Below are 18,070 nucleotides of genomic sequence, written 5' to 3'. Positions count from 1 at the left end.
TCTTTAGGATATAAGACCATAAGATACAGGAGCAGAGTAGGGCCATTGAGCTCATTGAATCCTCTCTGCCATTTCATCATGACTGATCAAATTTTCCTCTCAACCTCAATCTCCTGCCTTCTCCCTGTATCCCTTCATGCTCTGACCAGTCAAGAATCTATCAACCTCTGCCTTAAATATACATAAACACTTGGCCTACACAGCTGCCTGTGGCAAAGAATTCCATAGATTCACCACTCCCTAGCTAAAGAAATTCCTCCTCCTTTCCATTATAAAAGGATACCCCTCTATTCTGAGGCTGTGTCCTCTGGTCTTAGACTCTCCCACCATAGGAGACATCCTCTTCACATCCACTCTATCAAGGCCTTTCACAATGCAATAGGTTTCAATGTGGTTGCCCCTTACTTTTCAGAATCCTAGTGAATACAGGCCCAGAGCCCTCAAACTTTCTCCATATAACAAGCTATTCAATCCTGGAATAATTTTCTTGAACCTCCTTTGAACACTCTTCAGTCTCAGTGCATCTTTTCCAAGATAAAGGGCCCAAAACTCCTCAAAATACTCCAGGTGAGGCCTTATGAGTGTTTTATAAAGCCTCAACAATACCTTTGCTTTTATATTCTAGTCCCCTTGAAATGAATTCTAACATTACATTTGTCTTCCTCAACCTGCAAATTAACCTTTAGCGAATCCTGCACAAGAACTCCCAAGTCCCTTTCTGCCTCAGGTTTTTGTATTTTCTCTCCATTTAGAAAATAGTCTACCCTTTCATTTCTCTACCAAAGTGCATGACCATACACTTCCCAACACTGTATTCTGTCTGCCATTTCTTTGCCCATTCTCCTAATCTGTCTAAATCCTTCTGCAGCCTCTCTACTTCCTTCAAAATTACCTGCCACTCCAGCTATCTTCATATTGTCTGCAAACTGCAACAAAGCCTTCAATTCTATCATCCAAATTATTGACCTATAAGATAAAAAAGACTCTGTCACCAGGAGCCAACCAGAAAAGGCTCCCTTTATTCCCACTCTTTGCGTCCTGCCAATCAGCCACTGCTTTATCCATTCTAGAATCTTCCCTGTTATACCATGGGCTTGCAGCTTTTTCAGCAGCCTCATGTGTGGCATCTTGTCGAAGGTCTTCTGAAAATCCAAGCACACAACATTAACTGATTCTCCTTTGTCTGTCCTGCTTGTTATTTCTTATAAGATATCCCCTTGAGGAAACCATGCTGACTATTATGGCCTGTTTTATCATGTGCTTCCAAGTACCCTGAAACATCATGCTCAATAATCGTCTCCAACATCTTCCCAACTACTGAGGTCAGACTAACTGGCCTATAGTTTCCTTTCTTCTGCCTCTCCCCTTCTTGAAGAGTGGAATGACATATGTAATTTTCCAGTCATCTCAAACCATTCCAGAATCTAGTGATTCCTGAAAGATCATTACTAATGCATCCAGCCCCCTCTTTCAGAACCCTGGGGTGTACGCTATCTGATCCAGGTGACTTATCTGCTTCATACTTTCAGTTTCTCAAGATCCTTCTTCCTAGCTATGGTAACTTCACACACTTCATGACCCCTGGCACCTAGAACTTCCACCATACTTCCACAGTGAAGACTGATGCAAAATATTTATTCAGTTTGTCTGACATTTTGTTGTCTTCCATTACTACCTCTCCAGCATCATTTTCCAGCCTTCTGATATCCACTCTCGTCTCTCTTTTACACTTTATGTATCTGAAGAAACATTTGGTATCCTCTTCAATATTATTGGCTCGCTTACTTTCATATTCCATCTTTACCTTAATGACTTTTTTAGTTGCCTTCTGTTGGTTTTTAAAAGCTTCCCAATCCTCTAACTTCCAATTTATTTTTGCTCTATTATATGCTCTTTCTTTGCTTTTATGTTGGCTTTGACTTCTCTCATTAGCCACTCTGGTGTCATCTTTCCTTTAGAATACTTCTTCCTATTTCAGATGTATATCTACTGTGCCTTCCGAATTGCTAACAGAAATTCCAGCCATTGCTGCTCTGCCATCATCCCTGCCAGTGTTCTTTTCCAATCAATTCTGGCCAACTCTTCTCTCATGCCTCTGTCATTCCCTTTACTCCACTGTAATACTGATACATCTGACTTTAGCTTCTCCTTCTCAAATTTCAAGGTGAATTCAATCATATTATAATCACTTTCCCCTAAGTGTTCTTTTACCTTAAGCTCTCTAATCAATTCTGGTTCATTGCACAACACCCAATCCAGAATAGCTGATTCCCTGGTGGGCTCAACCACAAGCTGCTCTAAAAAGCCATCTCGTAGACACTCTAGAAATTGCCCCTCCTGACCAACCCGATTTTCACAATTGCATATTGAAGTCCTCCATGACTATAGTAACAATGCCCTTTGGGCATGCATTTGCTATCACCCACTTTAATTTTTCGGGCAAATCCTTACTACTGTTTGGGAGTCTGTATATAACTCCCATCAGGGTCTTTTTACCCTTGCAACTCCTTAGCTTTATCCACAATGATTCAACATCTTCGACCTTATGTCACATCTTTCCAATGATTTGATTTCACTTTTACTAACAGAGCAACACCACTCCCTTTGTCTTGCTGTCTTTTGATACAATGTGTATTCTTGGACATTAACATAGAAACATAGAAAACCTACAGCACAATACAGGCCTTTCAGCCCACAAAGCTGTACCGAACATGTCCTTACCCTAGAAATTACCTAGGCTTACCCATAGCCCTCCATTTTTCTGAGCTCCATATACCTACCTAGAAGTCTCTTAAAAAACCCTATCGTATCTGCCTCCACCACCGCTGCCGGCAGCCCATTCCACGCACTCACCACTCTTTGCATAAAGAACTTACCCTTGACATCATCTTTGTATCTAATTCCAAGCACCTTAAAACTGTGCCTTTTCGTGCTGGCCACTTCAGCCCTGGGAAAAAGCCTCTGACTATCCACACGATCAATGCCTCTCATCATCTTATACACCTTTATCAGGTCACCTCTCATCCTCCGTCGCTCCAAGGAGAAAAGGCCGAGTTCACTCAATCTATTCTCATAAGGCATGCTTCCCAATCCAGGAAACATCCTTGTAAATCTCCTCTGCACCCTTTCTATGGTTTTCACATCCTTCCTATAGTGAGGTGACCAGAATTGAGCACAGTACTCCAAGTAGGGTCTGTCCAGGGTCCTATATAGCTGCAACATTACCTCTCAGCTCCTAAAGTCATTCCCACAATTGATGAAGGCCAATCCACCTATGCTTTCTTAACCACAGAGTCAACCTGCACAGCTGCTTTGAGTGTCCTATGGACTCAGACCCCAAGATCCCTCTGATCCCCCACACTGCCAAGAGTCTTACTATTAATGCTATATTCTGCCATCATATTTGACCTACCAAAATGAACCACCTCACACTTATCTGGTTTGAGCTCCATCTGCCACTTCTCAGCCCAGTTTTGCATCCTATCAATGTCCCACTGTAACCTCTGACAGCCTCCACACTATCCACAACACTTCCAACCTTTGTGTCATCAGCAAATTTACTAACCCACTTCCTCATCCAGGTCATTTATAAAAATCACAGAGTAGGGGTCTCAGAACAGATCCCTGAGGCACACCACTGGTGACTGGCCTCCATGCAGAATATGACTCATCTACAACCACTCTTTGCCTTCCATGGGCAAGCCAGTTCTGAACCCACAAAGTAATGTCCCCTTGGATCCCATGCCTCCTTACTTTCTCAATAAGCCTTGCATGGGGTACCTTGTTAAATGCCTTGCTGAAATCCATATATACTACATCTACTGGTCTACCTTCATCAATGTGTTTAGTTACATCCTCAAAAAATTCAATCAGGCTCGTAAGGCACGACCTGCTTTTCACAAAGCCATGCTGACTATTCCTAATCATATTATGCCTCTCCAAATTTTCATAAATCCTGCCCCTCAGGATCTTCTCCATCAACTTACCAGCCACTGAAGTAAGACTTGCTGGTCTACAATTTCCTGGGCTATCTCTACTCCCTTCCTTGAATAATGGAACAACATCTGCAACCCTCCAATCCTCCGGAACCTCTCCTGTCCCCATTGATGATGCAAAGATCATTGCCAGAGGCTCAGCAATTTCCTCCCTCCCCTCCCACAGTACCCTAGGGTACATCTTGTCCGGTCTCGGTGACCTATCCAACTTGCTGCTTTCCAAAAGCTCCAGCACAACCTCTTTCTTAATATCTACATGCTCAAGCTTTACAGTCCGCTGTAAGTCATCCCTACAATCGCCAAGATCCTTTTCCGTAGTGAATACTGAAGTACTCATTAAGTACCTCAGCTATCTCCTCCAGTTCCATACACACTTTTCCACTGTCACACTTGATTGGTCCTATTCTTTCACGTCTTATCTTCTTGCTCTTCACATACTTGTAGAATGCCTTGGGGTTTTCCTTCATCCTTTCTGCCAAGGCCTTTTCATGGCCCCTTCTGGCTCTCCTAATTTCATTCTTAAGCTCCTTCCTGCTAGCCTTATGATCTTCTAGATCTCTATCATTACAAGCTTTTTGAACCTTTTGTAAGCTCTTCTTTTCTTCTTGACTAGATTTACAACAGCCTTTGTACACCACGGTTCCTGTAACCTACCATCTTTTCCGTCTCATTGGAATGTACCTATGCAGATCTCCACGCAAATAACCCTGAACATTTGCCACATTTCTTCCGTACATTTCCCTGATGACATCTATTCCCAATTTATGCTTCCAAATTCTTGTCTGATAGCCTCATAACTCCCCTTACTCCAACTAAACGCTTTCCTAACTTGTCTGTTCCCATCCCTCTCCAATGCTATGGTAAAGGAGATAGAATTGTGATCACTATCTCCAAAATGCTCTCTCACCTGTCCAGGTTCATTTCCCAATAACAGATCAAGTACAGCCTCTCCTCTTGTAGGCTTACCTACATATTATGTCAAGAAACCTTCTTGAACACACCTAACGAACTCCACCCCATCTAAACCCCTTGCTCTAGAGACATACCAATTGATATTTGGGAAATTAAAATCTCCCACCACGACAGCCCTGTTATTATTACACCTTTCCAGAATCTGTCTCCCTGTCTGCTCCTCAATGTCCCTGTTACTATTGGGTGGTCTATAAAAAACATTCAATAGAGTTGTTGACCCCTTCCTGTTCCTAACTTCCACCACAGAGACTCCGTAGACAATCCGTCCATGACTTCCTCCTTTTCTGCAGTTGTGACACTATCTCTGATCAACAGTGCCACGCCCCACCTCTTTTGCCTCCCTTCCTGTCCTTTCTGAAACGTCTAAAGCCTGGCACTCAAAGTAACCATTCCTGCCCCTGAACCATCCAAGTCTCAGTAATGGCCACAACATCATAGCTCCAAGTACTGATCCACGCTCTAAGCTTATTGGCTTTGTTCATAATACTCCTTGCATTAAAATAGACACATCTCAAACCATCAGTCTGAGCGCGTCCCTTCTCTACCACCTGCCTATCCTCCCTCTCGCACTGTCTCCAAGCTTTCTCTATTTGTGAGCCAACTGCCTCTTCCTCCATATCTTCAGTTTGGTTCCCACCCCCCAGCAATCCTAGTTTAAACTCTCCCCAATTAAGCTCCCAGCTATAATCTTCTTTCAGCCATGATTCAGTGATGCCTACAACATCATACCTGCCAACTTGCAACTGTGCTGCAAGTTAATCTACCTTATTCCATATGCTGCATGCATCCAAATATAACACCTTCAGTCCTGTATTCACCCTTTTTGATTTTATCCAACTTCAACATTGCAGCTCTTCCTGACTGCAATTTTGCCCTATCAACAGCCTCTCCTCACTGCACATTACCTTTGTTTGTAAACCAGCTACCTCATCTTCAGCACTATTATCCGCCTTTACCAATAGCCACCCATCCCTCTCTGCCTACCTACCTGCCTGTCCTTTTGATACAATCTATATACTTGGACATTAAGCCCCCATCTATAATCTTCTTTCAGCCATAATTCAGTGATGCCCACAATGTCATTCTGTAACTGTGCTACAAGTTCACCTACCTTATTCCTTATACTGCGTGCATTTAAATATAACACCGTCAGTGCTGTATTTACCTTTATCAATTTTGTCCACCTTTTACTTTGCAACTCATCCTGTTGACTGCAATTTTGCCCTATCTTTAGCCTCTCCTTACTAGCAGTCTCACTACAGACTGCCTCTGTTTGTAACCAACTACCTCATCCTCAGCCCTATCACTCTGATTCCCATCTCCTGCCAAGTTAACTTAAACCCTCACGAACAGCTTTAGCAAACCTGCCCACAAGGATATTGGTCCCCCTCGGGTTCAGGTATAACCCGTCCCTTTTGTATAGGTCATGCCTTCCCCACAAAGGAACGTGGTGGTCCATAATTCTGAAACCCTGCCTCCTGCACCAGATCCTCAGCCACACATTCATCTGCCAAATCATACAATTCTTGCCCTCACGTGCATGGCACAGGCAGCAATCCAGAGATTACCTCCCTGGAGGTCCTGTTTTTCAGCTTTCTACCTACATCCCTAAAATCTCTCTTCAGGACCTCCTTACCTTTCCTACCTATGTCAATGATGCCAATACGTACCAAGACTTCTGGCTGCCCCCTGTCCCCCTTTAGAATGCCAAGGACCCAATCTGAAACATTCTTGACCATGGCACCTGGGAGGCAACATAGCATCCGAGTGTCTCTATCACACCCACAGAACCTAGTCTCTATTCCTCTGTCTATGAAATCTCCTATCACTACTACAGTCTTCTTCACCTCTGTTCTCTTCTGAGCCACAGCACCAGCTTCAGTGCAGGAGACCCGGTCATCCCCCTCAACAGTATCCAAAGTAATAAACTTATTATTGAGGGGAACAGCCACAAGGTACTCTGCACTGGCTGCCCATTTCCCTTTTTTCTCCTGACAGTCACTCAGTTACCTGCCTCCTGCTACCTAGGGGTGACTACCTCCCTGTAACTCCTGTCTGTCAATTCCTCAGTGTCCCAAATGAGCCAAAGGTCATTGAGCTGCAGCTCCAGTTCCTTTTCTGAGGAGTTGTAGTTCAATGCATCTGGTGCAGATGTGGTTATCTGGGAGGCTGGATGTCTCCCAGAATTCCCACATCTCACACTCAGAACAAAACACTTCCGCTGGAGCCATTTTCACTGCACTAACTATGCCCAAACAGATGAAGAATGAAGAATAAAGAAAAAGCAACTTACTAGATACCTACTTCTCTGAAGCCTGATGAGCCAAAGCCTCCCCACTCTAACACTGGTCTACTCACAACGATGGCTGCTCCGCTTGCCATTGTCTTATTTTTATTCACCCTTTCTAATAAATTTTGCTCACTGATTAAACACAACCAAATCTGAAAAACTGCTGCGATGTGCTGCCTTTTCAATCTTGAGTGCAAACCTAAGTGAAAACGTAGCTCTTTTCTCTAGCTCCCACTCAATGGTTGGACAGTCAAATCCAAAGCAATATTGCAGTCAATATTGTTGTTGATCATAGGCCATTTGAGAGGGTAGTGAAGAATAAACTATTCTTATGGGTCCTGTATGGACTATACTGGTTAAGGATGCTAATAAACCCATTAGGTTTATAACACAGTTTGGTTATTTTATTATCAATCCAATCTTTATAATTCCAGATTAATAACCCCATTAATAACCATAATTTCCCATTATTAAATTCACTATTTAATATAATTATATATTTATCAAAAAAGAGAAAAAAGACTTGCATTTATACTGAGCTTTTCACAATTCTGATTCTTTCCAAAGCCAGTTAAATACTTTTGAAATGCATTTAATGTACGAAATCTGGCAATCAGTTTTTGCATGAAAAGCTTTCACAAACAGCAAGATTGTGTTCAGACCATTTCTTTACCATTATATTTTAACAATGTAAATCCAAGAATGAAAACATAGGAACAAAAATTATATCGTAATTGTCTTGAATTATCTTTCTATTCAGGGCCTATAGGCTTGCCAGGAATAAGTAAAGAAGGCTACCCAGGAATACCAGGTTCACCTGGAAAAGATGGAGCTCCTGGAAAAATAGGCAGATCTGGACCTCCTGGTCCTCCTGGAACGTGCCAGCCATTTCTATGTTATCGAGCATTTGGAAGAGATCCATTCAGAAAAGGACCAAACTATTGAAGCTTTACTGACATCTAGTAGAACAAACTAATTTGGAGTAAGTTTATAATTGATCTTACTCAAAATTGTATGTATCATTGAAATGTCTGAAAAGTAGTCTCAGGAAGATTTACACCAGAAACTATATGTTATCAATCATCTTTTCATACTGTTGCCAAAATGACAAGAGTATCAACAGCATACAAGAAATCATTAACTACTTATATGTTGTTAGTCTTCTGTTTCATTTACATTATTTGTATTTTGTTGTTCAATGCAATGTCAGAGATGGAGAAGTCAGAAATTGTAGCATACATTATCGAGCTTTGTTGGCATGCATTAGTTTGTTAGCAGTTACGATACTTTTGATAAAATCATTGTCAATTCCTCAATGCAATGTGCTACTTTTTATATTAGGGCAAGTTGCATCTGATATGGCCACCTCCTTTATGATGTCAAAAATTGTAAAGATGTTCCAAAAAAATGTACTCAAAATGTAATTTTCCAAAGACATGTTCTCTTATTTTAATGAAACTGTTCCCATTGCAGTATATCGTTAATTTTAAAGCCAAAAGAGAAAACTAGTTCATAAGTACTTGTTAGCCAACCATGCTTTATTAAAATATTGTACAGTATGTACAGTACTGGTTTTCTTTTACATCATAGCTTGATTTCTGAACAGTAAATATTAGTCTATAATTTAAATAAATTAAGACTTATTTATCTTAAAATATGCCTACCTATCATACATTTCTGTAGCAGTTCTCACTGGCTATAGGTTAATAATTCATTGTTAATATAGTTTGGAAATTAAACTATGTTCAATTCAAGATCTGTCTCTTTATAAAATGAATTTGGAAGCATCAAGACTATCAAAATTCAACTTGCATGAATTGATATTTTGTACAATATTTTCATTGTCAATGTTCATAATATGACCTAGATATTACTGCATCCTTGCTTTAAAATAATTCTGAAAATAAAAAGCAAGCATCAGTAAAACCATAACTGTGTTTTTGTTCATATTCCTGTGGTAAAATCTGCATTTATTGCTCATCATTAGTTGCCCTGAAAACATGGTTTAGGGGTGTTTTCAATGCAGTGGTTAAATGTAGCTCAATGGTTTTCTAGGCTAGTGGGAAATTGATAGAGATACAAGTTAAAGTTTAATTATCATTCAATTATATATGAATATTGCCAAACAAAGCAGCATTCCAACATTGGAACATTCCAACAAAACACATTGCCAACAGCGCACAGCACAAATAGCACATATGGTCATAATTTCAGAAAAACATACAATCACAAAGCAAAAGTAATATAGTCCATGTCCTTGAGTGGCATAACAGTAGATTTATCATACGTTGCCCTAGTCAAGCTTGTTTTTCCATCAAGCAAATACTGGAAGGCAACACCAACAGGAAGGGCCTGTCCCCAACCCAGTATGGATACCAGCACACGGTGGCTCTCCCACACTGCAACAGCATCTCCTCTCCTGGTCAGCTGCAACTGGTAACTCCATGGCATGGGCCTAATCTTTGCCTCAACTGAAGCAACACAGTTCCTCCACTATCAGTCTTGCCAATGGACCAGTGAACAGACTTACAGTATTCTAAGTTACCAATGTCCAAAAGGGTCTTGCGATCCCAGTAAAAACGTCCAAGATAATCACTCACTCTGTTTGTTGGACTGCACACCTTCTCAGCACAACAGTAAGCAGCAATTCCAGGCAACAACACAATGTTATGCTCAATCACTATCAAGCAACTGGTGATCAGATAGTCCTGCAGTATTTGATGTTGTGAGTATCCAGCAGTGACTTGCGATCATAAAAAAAAGACGTACTGTGATTGGACTGGAGTGGCCGCTACATCCAAGCGCTCCACCATGTGGAAGTCACAGTGGAAGACACTGGTCGTCGAGCTATCCCTCGAGGTCGAGGATGATGGCCTTTCTTCTGTTGATCTATTTATGGGCTCTCAAGTGGCTTATGAGCCCAAGCTTGGCTTTGAAAGTTCTTCCGCATTCAGGACAGGTACTTCTAGATGGTAGATCAGGCTTTGGTTGTTACTGCCTCTCTTTCCATTTTCTTCTCTTCTAATTCTGCACATCTGTTGGCTTCAAAAGTTCCTGTTCCTTCTGGGATGATGGCTTGCCAGAGTTTCCTGTCCTGGGTATTGGTTTCCCAATTACTGATGTCGATGTTACGTTTCTTCATGTTGGCTTTTAAGATGTCTTTGAATCTCTTCTGTTGTCCACCTCTTTTACGTTTGCCTTCTTTAAGCTGGGAGTAGATGATTTGTTTTGGCAGACGTTCGTCTTTCATCCAAGAGGAGAGGAGAAGGCAGCGGCGCAACGCAGCACGCAGTGGCCACTCCGGTGATGAATATCTGTTAACTGTCAAGTAGGGTGCCGTGCACAATTCTGATTTGATGGAGGCAGACATGAGAGCACGGAGGAACATCTGGTGAAACTTCTGAAATGCCTTTCTCGCTGCCGCTGCTACTGTGTGATCCAGAATCTCCGGAGGGGAAGGCCCCGAATCCTTGGCTTTGCTTGTTGCTCAGCAGCCAGGGCGGGGTCGAAGCGCTCGGCAGAGATGGTGCTCGGTGTCGGAAGCTCGAAGTTTTTGGACATACTCAGAGTCAGCTGTGGTCGGGTGCTTCCAGGGTGCTGCATCAGCAAGTTTGCGGCGCTTGGAGGTTCATGACGGGGAGAGTTTCTCCCTTCTACCGTCTGTGTGAGATGATGAGGCTATCAGGACTTTGAGACTTTATTTTACCATGCCCATGGTCTGCTCTTTATCAAATTACGGTATTGCTTTGCACTGTTGTAACTCTATGTTATAATTATGTGGTTTTGTCAGTTTTAGTCTTGGTCTGTCTTGTGTTTCTGTGATATCATACTGGAGGAACATTGTATCATTTCTTAATGCATGCATTACTAAATGACAATAAACGAGGACTGAGTGTCCTCATAATCTAATCTAATCTAACTAGCAGTATACCAGAGGTCTGTGAGTGTCAGGGAACAGGAGTGAGTGCCACTGCTATTACAAAGGGAAATGAGCTAGGCAAACTCAAAGATCTTAAGGTGAATAAGTCACCTGAACCACATGAACTAAGTCACAAAGTCCTGAGAGAGGTTTCTGAAGAGGTAATGGATGCATAGGTCATGATCTTTCAAGAATCACTTGATCCTGGCACTCCACTCTTTAAGGAGGAAGGAAGGCAAAAGAAAGAAAATTGTAAGCCTGTTAACCTAACCTCAGTGGTTGGGAAAGTGTTGGAGTCTATCATTAAGGATGAGGTTTCTGGGTACTTGGAGACTAATGATAAAATAAGTCAAAGTCAGGATGGTTCCGGTAAAGGGAAATCTTGCCTGACAAATCAGAGTCCTTCAAGGAAGTAACAAGCAGGGTGGACAAAGGAGAGGCAGTGAATGTAATTTACTTGGATATTCAGAAAGCATTTGATAAGGTGCCATAAATGAGGCTGCTTAACAAGATAAAATCCTATGACGTTGCAGGAAAGATAATGGCATGGATAGAGGAATGGCTAACAGGCTAGCAGCGAGAGGGAATAAAGGGGCCTTTTTCTGGTTGGCTGCCAGTGACTAGTAGTGTTCCTCAGGGACCACTATTTTTCACATTGTTTGTCAATGGTTTAGATAATGGAATTGATGGCTTTGTGCCAAAGTTTGCGGAAATCACGAAGATAGGTGGAGGGATATGTAGTGCTAAGGAAGCAATGCGATTGCAGCAGGACAAATTGGAACAATGGGAAACAAAGTGACAGATGCTGAGAAATATATAATAATGCATTTTGGTAAAAGGAACAATGGTTCAGACTATTATCTAAATGGGGAGAAGGTTCAAAAATCAGAGGTGCAGAGGGACTTAGGAGCTCTCATGCAAGACTCCCAGAAGGTTAATTTACAGGTTGAGTCTGTGGTAAAGAAGCCAAATGCAATGTTGGCATTTTTTTCCCCAAGGGGAACAGAATATAGAAGCAAGGAGACAGTGCTGAGCCTTTATAAGACATCAGTCAGGCCGCATTTGGAGTATGGTCAACAGTTTTGGGCCCCATATCTCAGAAAGGATGTGTTGTCATTGGAGAGAGTCCAGAGGTGGTTCATGAGGATGATTCCGGGGTTAACATATGAGGAGCATTTGGCAGCTTTGGGCCTGTACTCACTGGAATTTAGAAGAATGCAGGGGTTCTCATTGAAACCAACTGAATGTCGAAAGCACTAGATAAGGTGGAGGTGGAAAGGATGTTTCCTATGTTGGGGGTATCCAGAACTAGAAGGCACAGCCTCAAAACTGAGAGGTGACCTTTTAGAACTAGGGTAAGGAGGAATATTTTTTCCTAGAGAGCAGTAAATCTGTGGAATGCTCTGCCACAGACTGAAGTAGGGGCCAAGTCTGTGGGTATATATAAGGTGGAAGATGATAGTGTCCTGATCAGTCAGGGCACCAAAAGGTAAGGCGAGAAGGCAGGTGTGGGGGGTTGAGTGGGATCCGGGATCAGTCATGATGGAATGGTGGAGAAGACTCAATGGGCTGAATGGCCTAATTCAGCTCCTATATCTTCTGGTCTTATGGTCTTACAGGCACCTTGCCTCAGAGGAGCCATATTAGAGTTGAATATGAGTATGGAGTAGAGATCAAAAAATTGTTTCCGAGTCAACCAAATATTAAAAATACTTCTCAATGTACAAACGTACATTACTGAGCTCTTTACAACTGTTCACTGCTATAAATTACAAGACAGAATTTTTTTTGGAAAGAAATGATGTAATGGTGTTGGTGATGCTATAAAACAGAAGATGGCGGATCAATTGTCCATCATCATCGTGGTCTTATTGAAGTTTGTACAAAAGACCATTTGACAGTATGCATGACGGGCAGTCAATTATTTGTTTTACATCATTGCCAATACATTCAACCTGTATTTTTGAATAAACTTTTTAAAACTGATCTACTACTCTAATTTTAACACAATTCAATACTGTCCAGTATTCTGAATTGAATGTATATGTTTCTCACATTTGCTATGTACAGTACACCAGTCACTCCTGGGCCTTTTTCTTAAAATACATTTATAGCACTTTGCAGTTTTTCAATAATTGTGCTTAGAAATTGTTATGTACCTCTGTCATGTTAGTTGTTGTTCTATTACCATTAAATCAATATAAATCATGTTTACAGCTGTGATGAGAATGTGATATGCACATTGCAATGAAGGTGCAAGTTCAAGGATATGTTGCCCAGCAAATGTAAAAGTAACAATTATACCTAAAGTAATGCTACTAAGAAATCTTCATCTTTATCTTAATGTTTACTGTAAGATACTTGCACTTCCCTGCAGTATATGGAATTTTCCATTAATACGTCCACCAAACAGCCACAAAGCAGAGGTCCATTACTAAACTGCTACAAGCACTCTAGGTGAAGCTCTTCCTTTTCTCACAGAAAGTTGTGGATGTTTTAAACTCTTCTTCAAAAGCCCATAGAAGTAGATTCTGCGTAGTATAAGGCAGTGGTAGATTGATTCTTGATAAGCAGCAGGTTGAAAGGTTACCGCAGGTAGATAGGAATTCAGAGTTGAAATTATAATCAGATTTGTCATCTTCTTAATGAATGATAGATCAAAACTACCACTGTTCTTAGTTCAAGAGTTCATTTGTGAATCCCTTCTTAATTTTAAAGAGCTCTTTATGGTCATTTCTTGACCTTTTCTCAAGGTAAAATGAAACAAGTCCTTTATTCTTTCTCTTTTTACTCTTTTCTATTTAAACTCTCATACGGTATATAATTCTTGTATATATTCTCTGCACCCTCCCCAATGTCTCTTTATCTTTTCAATGATATGATGACCAGAACTATATGTAGTTCTCCAAGTGTGATCTAAATAAGGTTCAATTCAGGATTAGCATCCCTGTGTTTTATTTTTATCCCCCAAAATTCTATGGCTGTTTAGGTTAGGAACATGGGAAGAAACATAGAAAACCTACAGCACAATACAAGCCCTTCGGCCCACGATGCTGTGCCGAACATGTACTTACTTTAGAAACCTAGGGTTACACATAGCCCTCTATTTTTCTAAGCTCCATGTACGGTGGCATGCAAAAGTTTGGGCACCCCGGTCAAAATTTCTGTTACTGTGAATATCTAAGCAAGTAGAAGATGAACTGATTTCCAAAAGGCATAAAGTTAAAGATGACACATTTCTTTAATATTTTAAGCAAGAAAACTTCTTTATTTCCATCTTTTACAGTTTCAAAATAACAAAAAAGGAAAAGGGCCCAAAGCAAAAGTTTAGGCACCCTGCATGGCAGTACTTAGTAACACCCCCTTTGGCAAGTATCACAGCTTGTAAACATTTTTTGGAGCCAGCTAAGAGTCTCTCAATTCTTGTTTGGGGGATTTTCACCTATTCGTCCTTGCAAAAGGCTTCTAATTCTGTAATGTTCTTGGGCCGTCTTGCTTGCACTGCTCTTTTGAGGTCTATCCACAGATTTTCAATGATGTTTAGGTCGGGGGACTGTGAGGGCCATGGCAAAACCTTCAGCTTGTGCCTCTTGAGGTAGTCCATTTTGAGGTGTGTTTAGGATCATTATCCTGTTGTAGAAGCCATCCTCTTTTCACCTTCGGCTTTTTTACAGACGGTGTGATGTTTGCTTCCAGAATTTGCTGGTATTTAATTGAATTCATTCTTTCCTCTACCAGTAAATGTTCCCCGTGCCACTGGCTGCAGCACAAGCCCAAAGCATGATCGATCCACCCCCGTGCTTAACAGTTGGAGAGGTGTTCTTTTCATGAAATTCTGCACCCTTTTTTCTCCAAACATACTTTTGCTCATTGCGGCCAAAAAGTTCGATTTTAACCTCATCAGTCCACAGGACTTGTTTCCAAAATGCATCAGGCTTGTTTAGATAGCAACCTCAAGAGGTGCAAGCTGAAGGTTTTGCCATGGCCCTCACAGTCCCCCGACCTAAACATCATCGAGAATCTGTGGATAGACCTCAAAAGAGCAGTGCATGCAAGACGGCCCAAGAATCTCACAGAACTAGAAGCCTTTTGCAAGGAAGAATGGGCGAAAATCCCCCAAACAAGAATTGAAAAACTCTCAGCTGGCTACAAAAAGCGTTTACAATCTGTGATACTTGCCACAGAGGGCGTTACTAAGCAGGGTGCCCAAACCTTTGCTTCGGGCCCTTTTCCTTTTTTGTTATTTTGAAACTGTAAAAGATAGAAATAAAAAAGTTTTCTTGCTTAAAATATTAAAGAAATGTGTCACCTTTGACTTTATGCCTTTTGGAAATCAGTTCATCTTTTACTCGTTTAGCTATTCACAGTAACAGAAATTTTGACCAGAGGTTCCCAAACTTTTGCACGACACTGTACCTATCCAGGAGTCTCTTAAAACCCCATCACATCTGCCTCCACCACTATCGCCGGCAACCCATTCCACACACTCACCACTCCCAGCGTAAAAAACCTACCCCTGACATCTCCTCTGTACCCACTTCCAATTACCCTAAAACTATGCCCTCTCATGCTAGAATTTTCAACCCTGGGATAAAAGCCTCTGACTATCCACATGATCAATGCCTCTCATCATCTTGTACACCACTATCAGGTCACCTCTCATCCTCCACCGCTTCAAGGAGAAAAGGCTGAGTTCACTCAACCTGTTCTCATAAGGCATGCTCCCCAATCCAGGCAACATCCTTATAAGTCACCTCTGCACCCTTTCTATAGTTTCCACATCCCTACTGTAGTGAAGTGACCAGAACTGAGCACAGTACTCCAAGTGGGGTCTGACCAGGGTCCTATATAGCTGCAACATTACCTCTCAGCTCCTAAAGTCATTCCCACAATTGATGAAGGCCAATGCACCGTATGCTTTCTTAACCACAGAGTCAACCTGCGCAGCAGTTTTGAGTGTCCTATGGACTCAGACCCTAAGATCTCTCTGATCCTCCACACTGCCAAGAGTCTTACCATTAATACTATATTCTGCCATCATATTTGACCTATCAAAATGAACCACCTCACACTTATCTAGGTTGAACTCCATCTGCCACTTCTCAGCCCAGTTTGCATCCTATCAATGTCCCGCTGTAACCTCTGACAGCCCTTCACACTATCCACAACATCCCAATCTTTGTGTCATCAGTAAGTTTACTAACCCATCCCTCCACTTCCTCATCCAGGTCATTTATAAAAAAATACAAAGAGAAGGGGTCCAGAACAGATTCCTGAGGCACACCACTGGTCACCAACCTCCATGCAGAATATGACCCGTCTACAACCATTCTTTGTCTTCTGTGGGCAAGCTAATTCTGGATCCCATGCCTCCTTACTTTCTCAATAAGCCTTGCCTGGGATACCTTATCAAATGCCTTGCTGAAATCCATATACACTACATCTACTGCTCTTCCTTCATCAATGTATTTAGTCACTTCCCCAAAAAATTCAATCAGGCTCGTAAGGCATGACCTGCCGTTGACAAAATCATGCTGATTATTTCTAATCATATTATGCCCTCCAAAATATCCATAAATCCTGCCTCTCAGGATCTTTTCCAATAACTTACCAATCAATGAAGGAAGACTCACTGGTCTATAAATTCTTGGGCTATCTCTACTCCCTTTCTTGAATAAGGGAACAACATCTGCAACCCTCCAATCCTCCAGAACCTCTCCCATCTCCATTGATGATACAAAGATTATTGCCAGAGGCTCAGCAATCTCCTCCCTCACCTCCCACAGTAGCCTTGGGTACATCACATCTGGTCCCGGAGACTTATCCAACTTGTTGCTTTCCAAAAGCTCCAGCACATCCTCTTTCTTAATGTCTATATGCTCAAGCTTTTCAATCCTCTGTATGTCATCCCTACAATCACCAAGATCATTTTCTGTAGTGAATACTGAGGCAAAGTATTCATTAAGTACCTCTGCTATCTCCTCCAGTTCCATACACACTTTTCCACTGTCACACTTGATTGGTCCTATTCTCTCACGTCTTACCCTCTTGTTGTTCACATACTTGTAGAATGCTTTGGGGTTTTCCTTAAACACAAAATAATCTGCCGATGCTGTTGTCAATGGAACACTCACAATGCACTGGAGGAACTCAGCAGATCAGTCAGCATCAGTTGAAAAGATTAGTCGACGTTTCGGGCCGAAACCCTTTGTTAGGACTGAAGGAAGAACTTTGGGGAGGGTTTGAAGAATGCTGGTAGTTGAAAAAAACAGTAATTTGAAAGACAAATGGGTGGGGGAGGGGAAGCAGGGAGGTGATTGGCAGGAGAACAATGCGCAGTAGTAGAAGGAGGCGGAACTGTGAGGGAGGTGATGAGGTTTTCCTTAATCCTGCTCGCCAAGGCCTTCTCGTGTCCCTTTTTGGCTCTCCTAATTTCATTCTTAAACTCCTTCCTGCTAGCCTTATAATCTTCTGGGTGTCTATCATTATCTAGTTTTTAGAACTTTTCGTAAGCTTTTCTTTTCTTCTAGACTAGATTTTCAACAGCCTTTGTACACACGGTTCCTGTACCCTACCATCCTTTCTTATGATTTTGCTAAACTAAGATGAAGCTTCAGTGTTTTGCATGCCATGGCCAGAGTCATTTCTTCCTTTACCTCACCTGAATTTATGCCTCCCAAGTAATAAGTAAGCCTCCATTCTTCCTACATTACTTCAATGTGTGTTGCTGTGGATTTCCAGCATCTGCAGATTTTCTCTTGTTCCTGTACTCAGTACTTTCATTTATGAAGGCCAATGTGCCAAAAGCTTTCTTTATGACCCTATCTATCCGTGACACCGCCTTAAATGAACTATGGACCTGTATTCCCAGATCCCTTTGTTCTATCGCACTCC

At 41.7% G+C, this 18,070-nt stretch overlaps 1 protein-coding gene across 1 annotated transcript in view; it reads left to right on the top strand.

The window, feature by feature from the left end:
• col21a1 (collagen, type XXI, alpha 1) overlaps positions 1-9,105 on the top strand; it is a 213,423-nt gene extending 204,318 nt beyond the window's left edge. Inside the window, exon 29 of the mRNA XM_063068745.1 lies at positions 8,018-9,105. Within this exon, the coding sequence (XP_062924815.1) occupies positions 8,018-8,202 (185 nt within the window). The 3' untranslated portion in view covers positions 8,203-9,105. The remainder of the gene's footprint in view (positions 1-8,017) is intronic.
• Positions 9,106-18,070: the final 8,965 nt, after the last annotated feature.

Source organism: Mobula hypostoma, chromosome 2, assembly GCF_963921235.1.
Source record: "Mobula hypostoma chromosome 2, sMobHyp1.1, whole genome shotgun sequence".
NCBI classification, from domain to species: Eukaryota; Metazoa; Chordata; class Chondrichthyes; order Myliobatiformes; family Myliobatidae; genus Mobula; species Mobula hypostoma.
The sequence above is the reverse complement of the archived record's forward strand: the minus strand, read 5'-3'. Positions and strand labels throughout refer to the sequence as shown.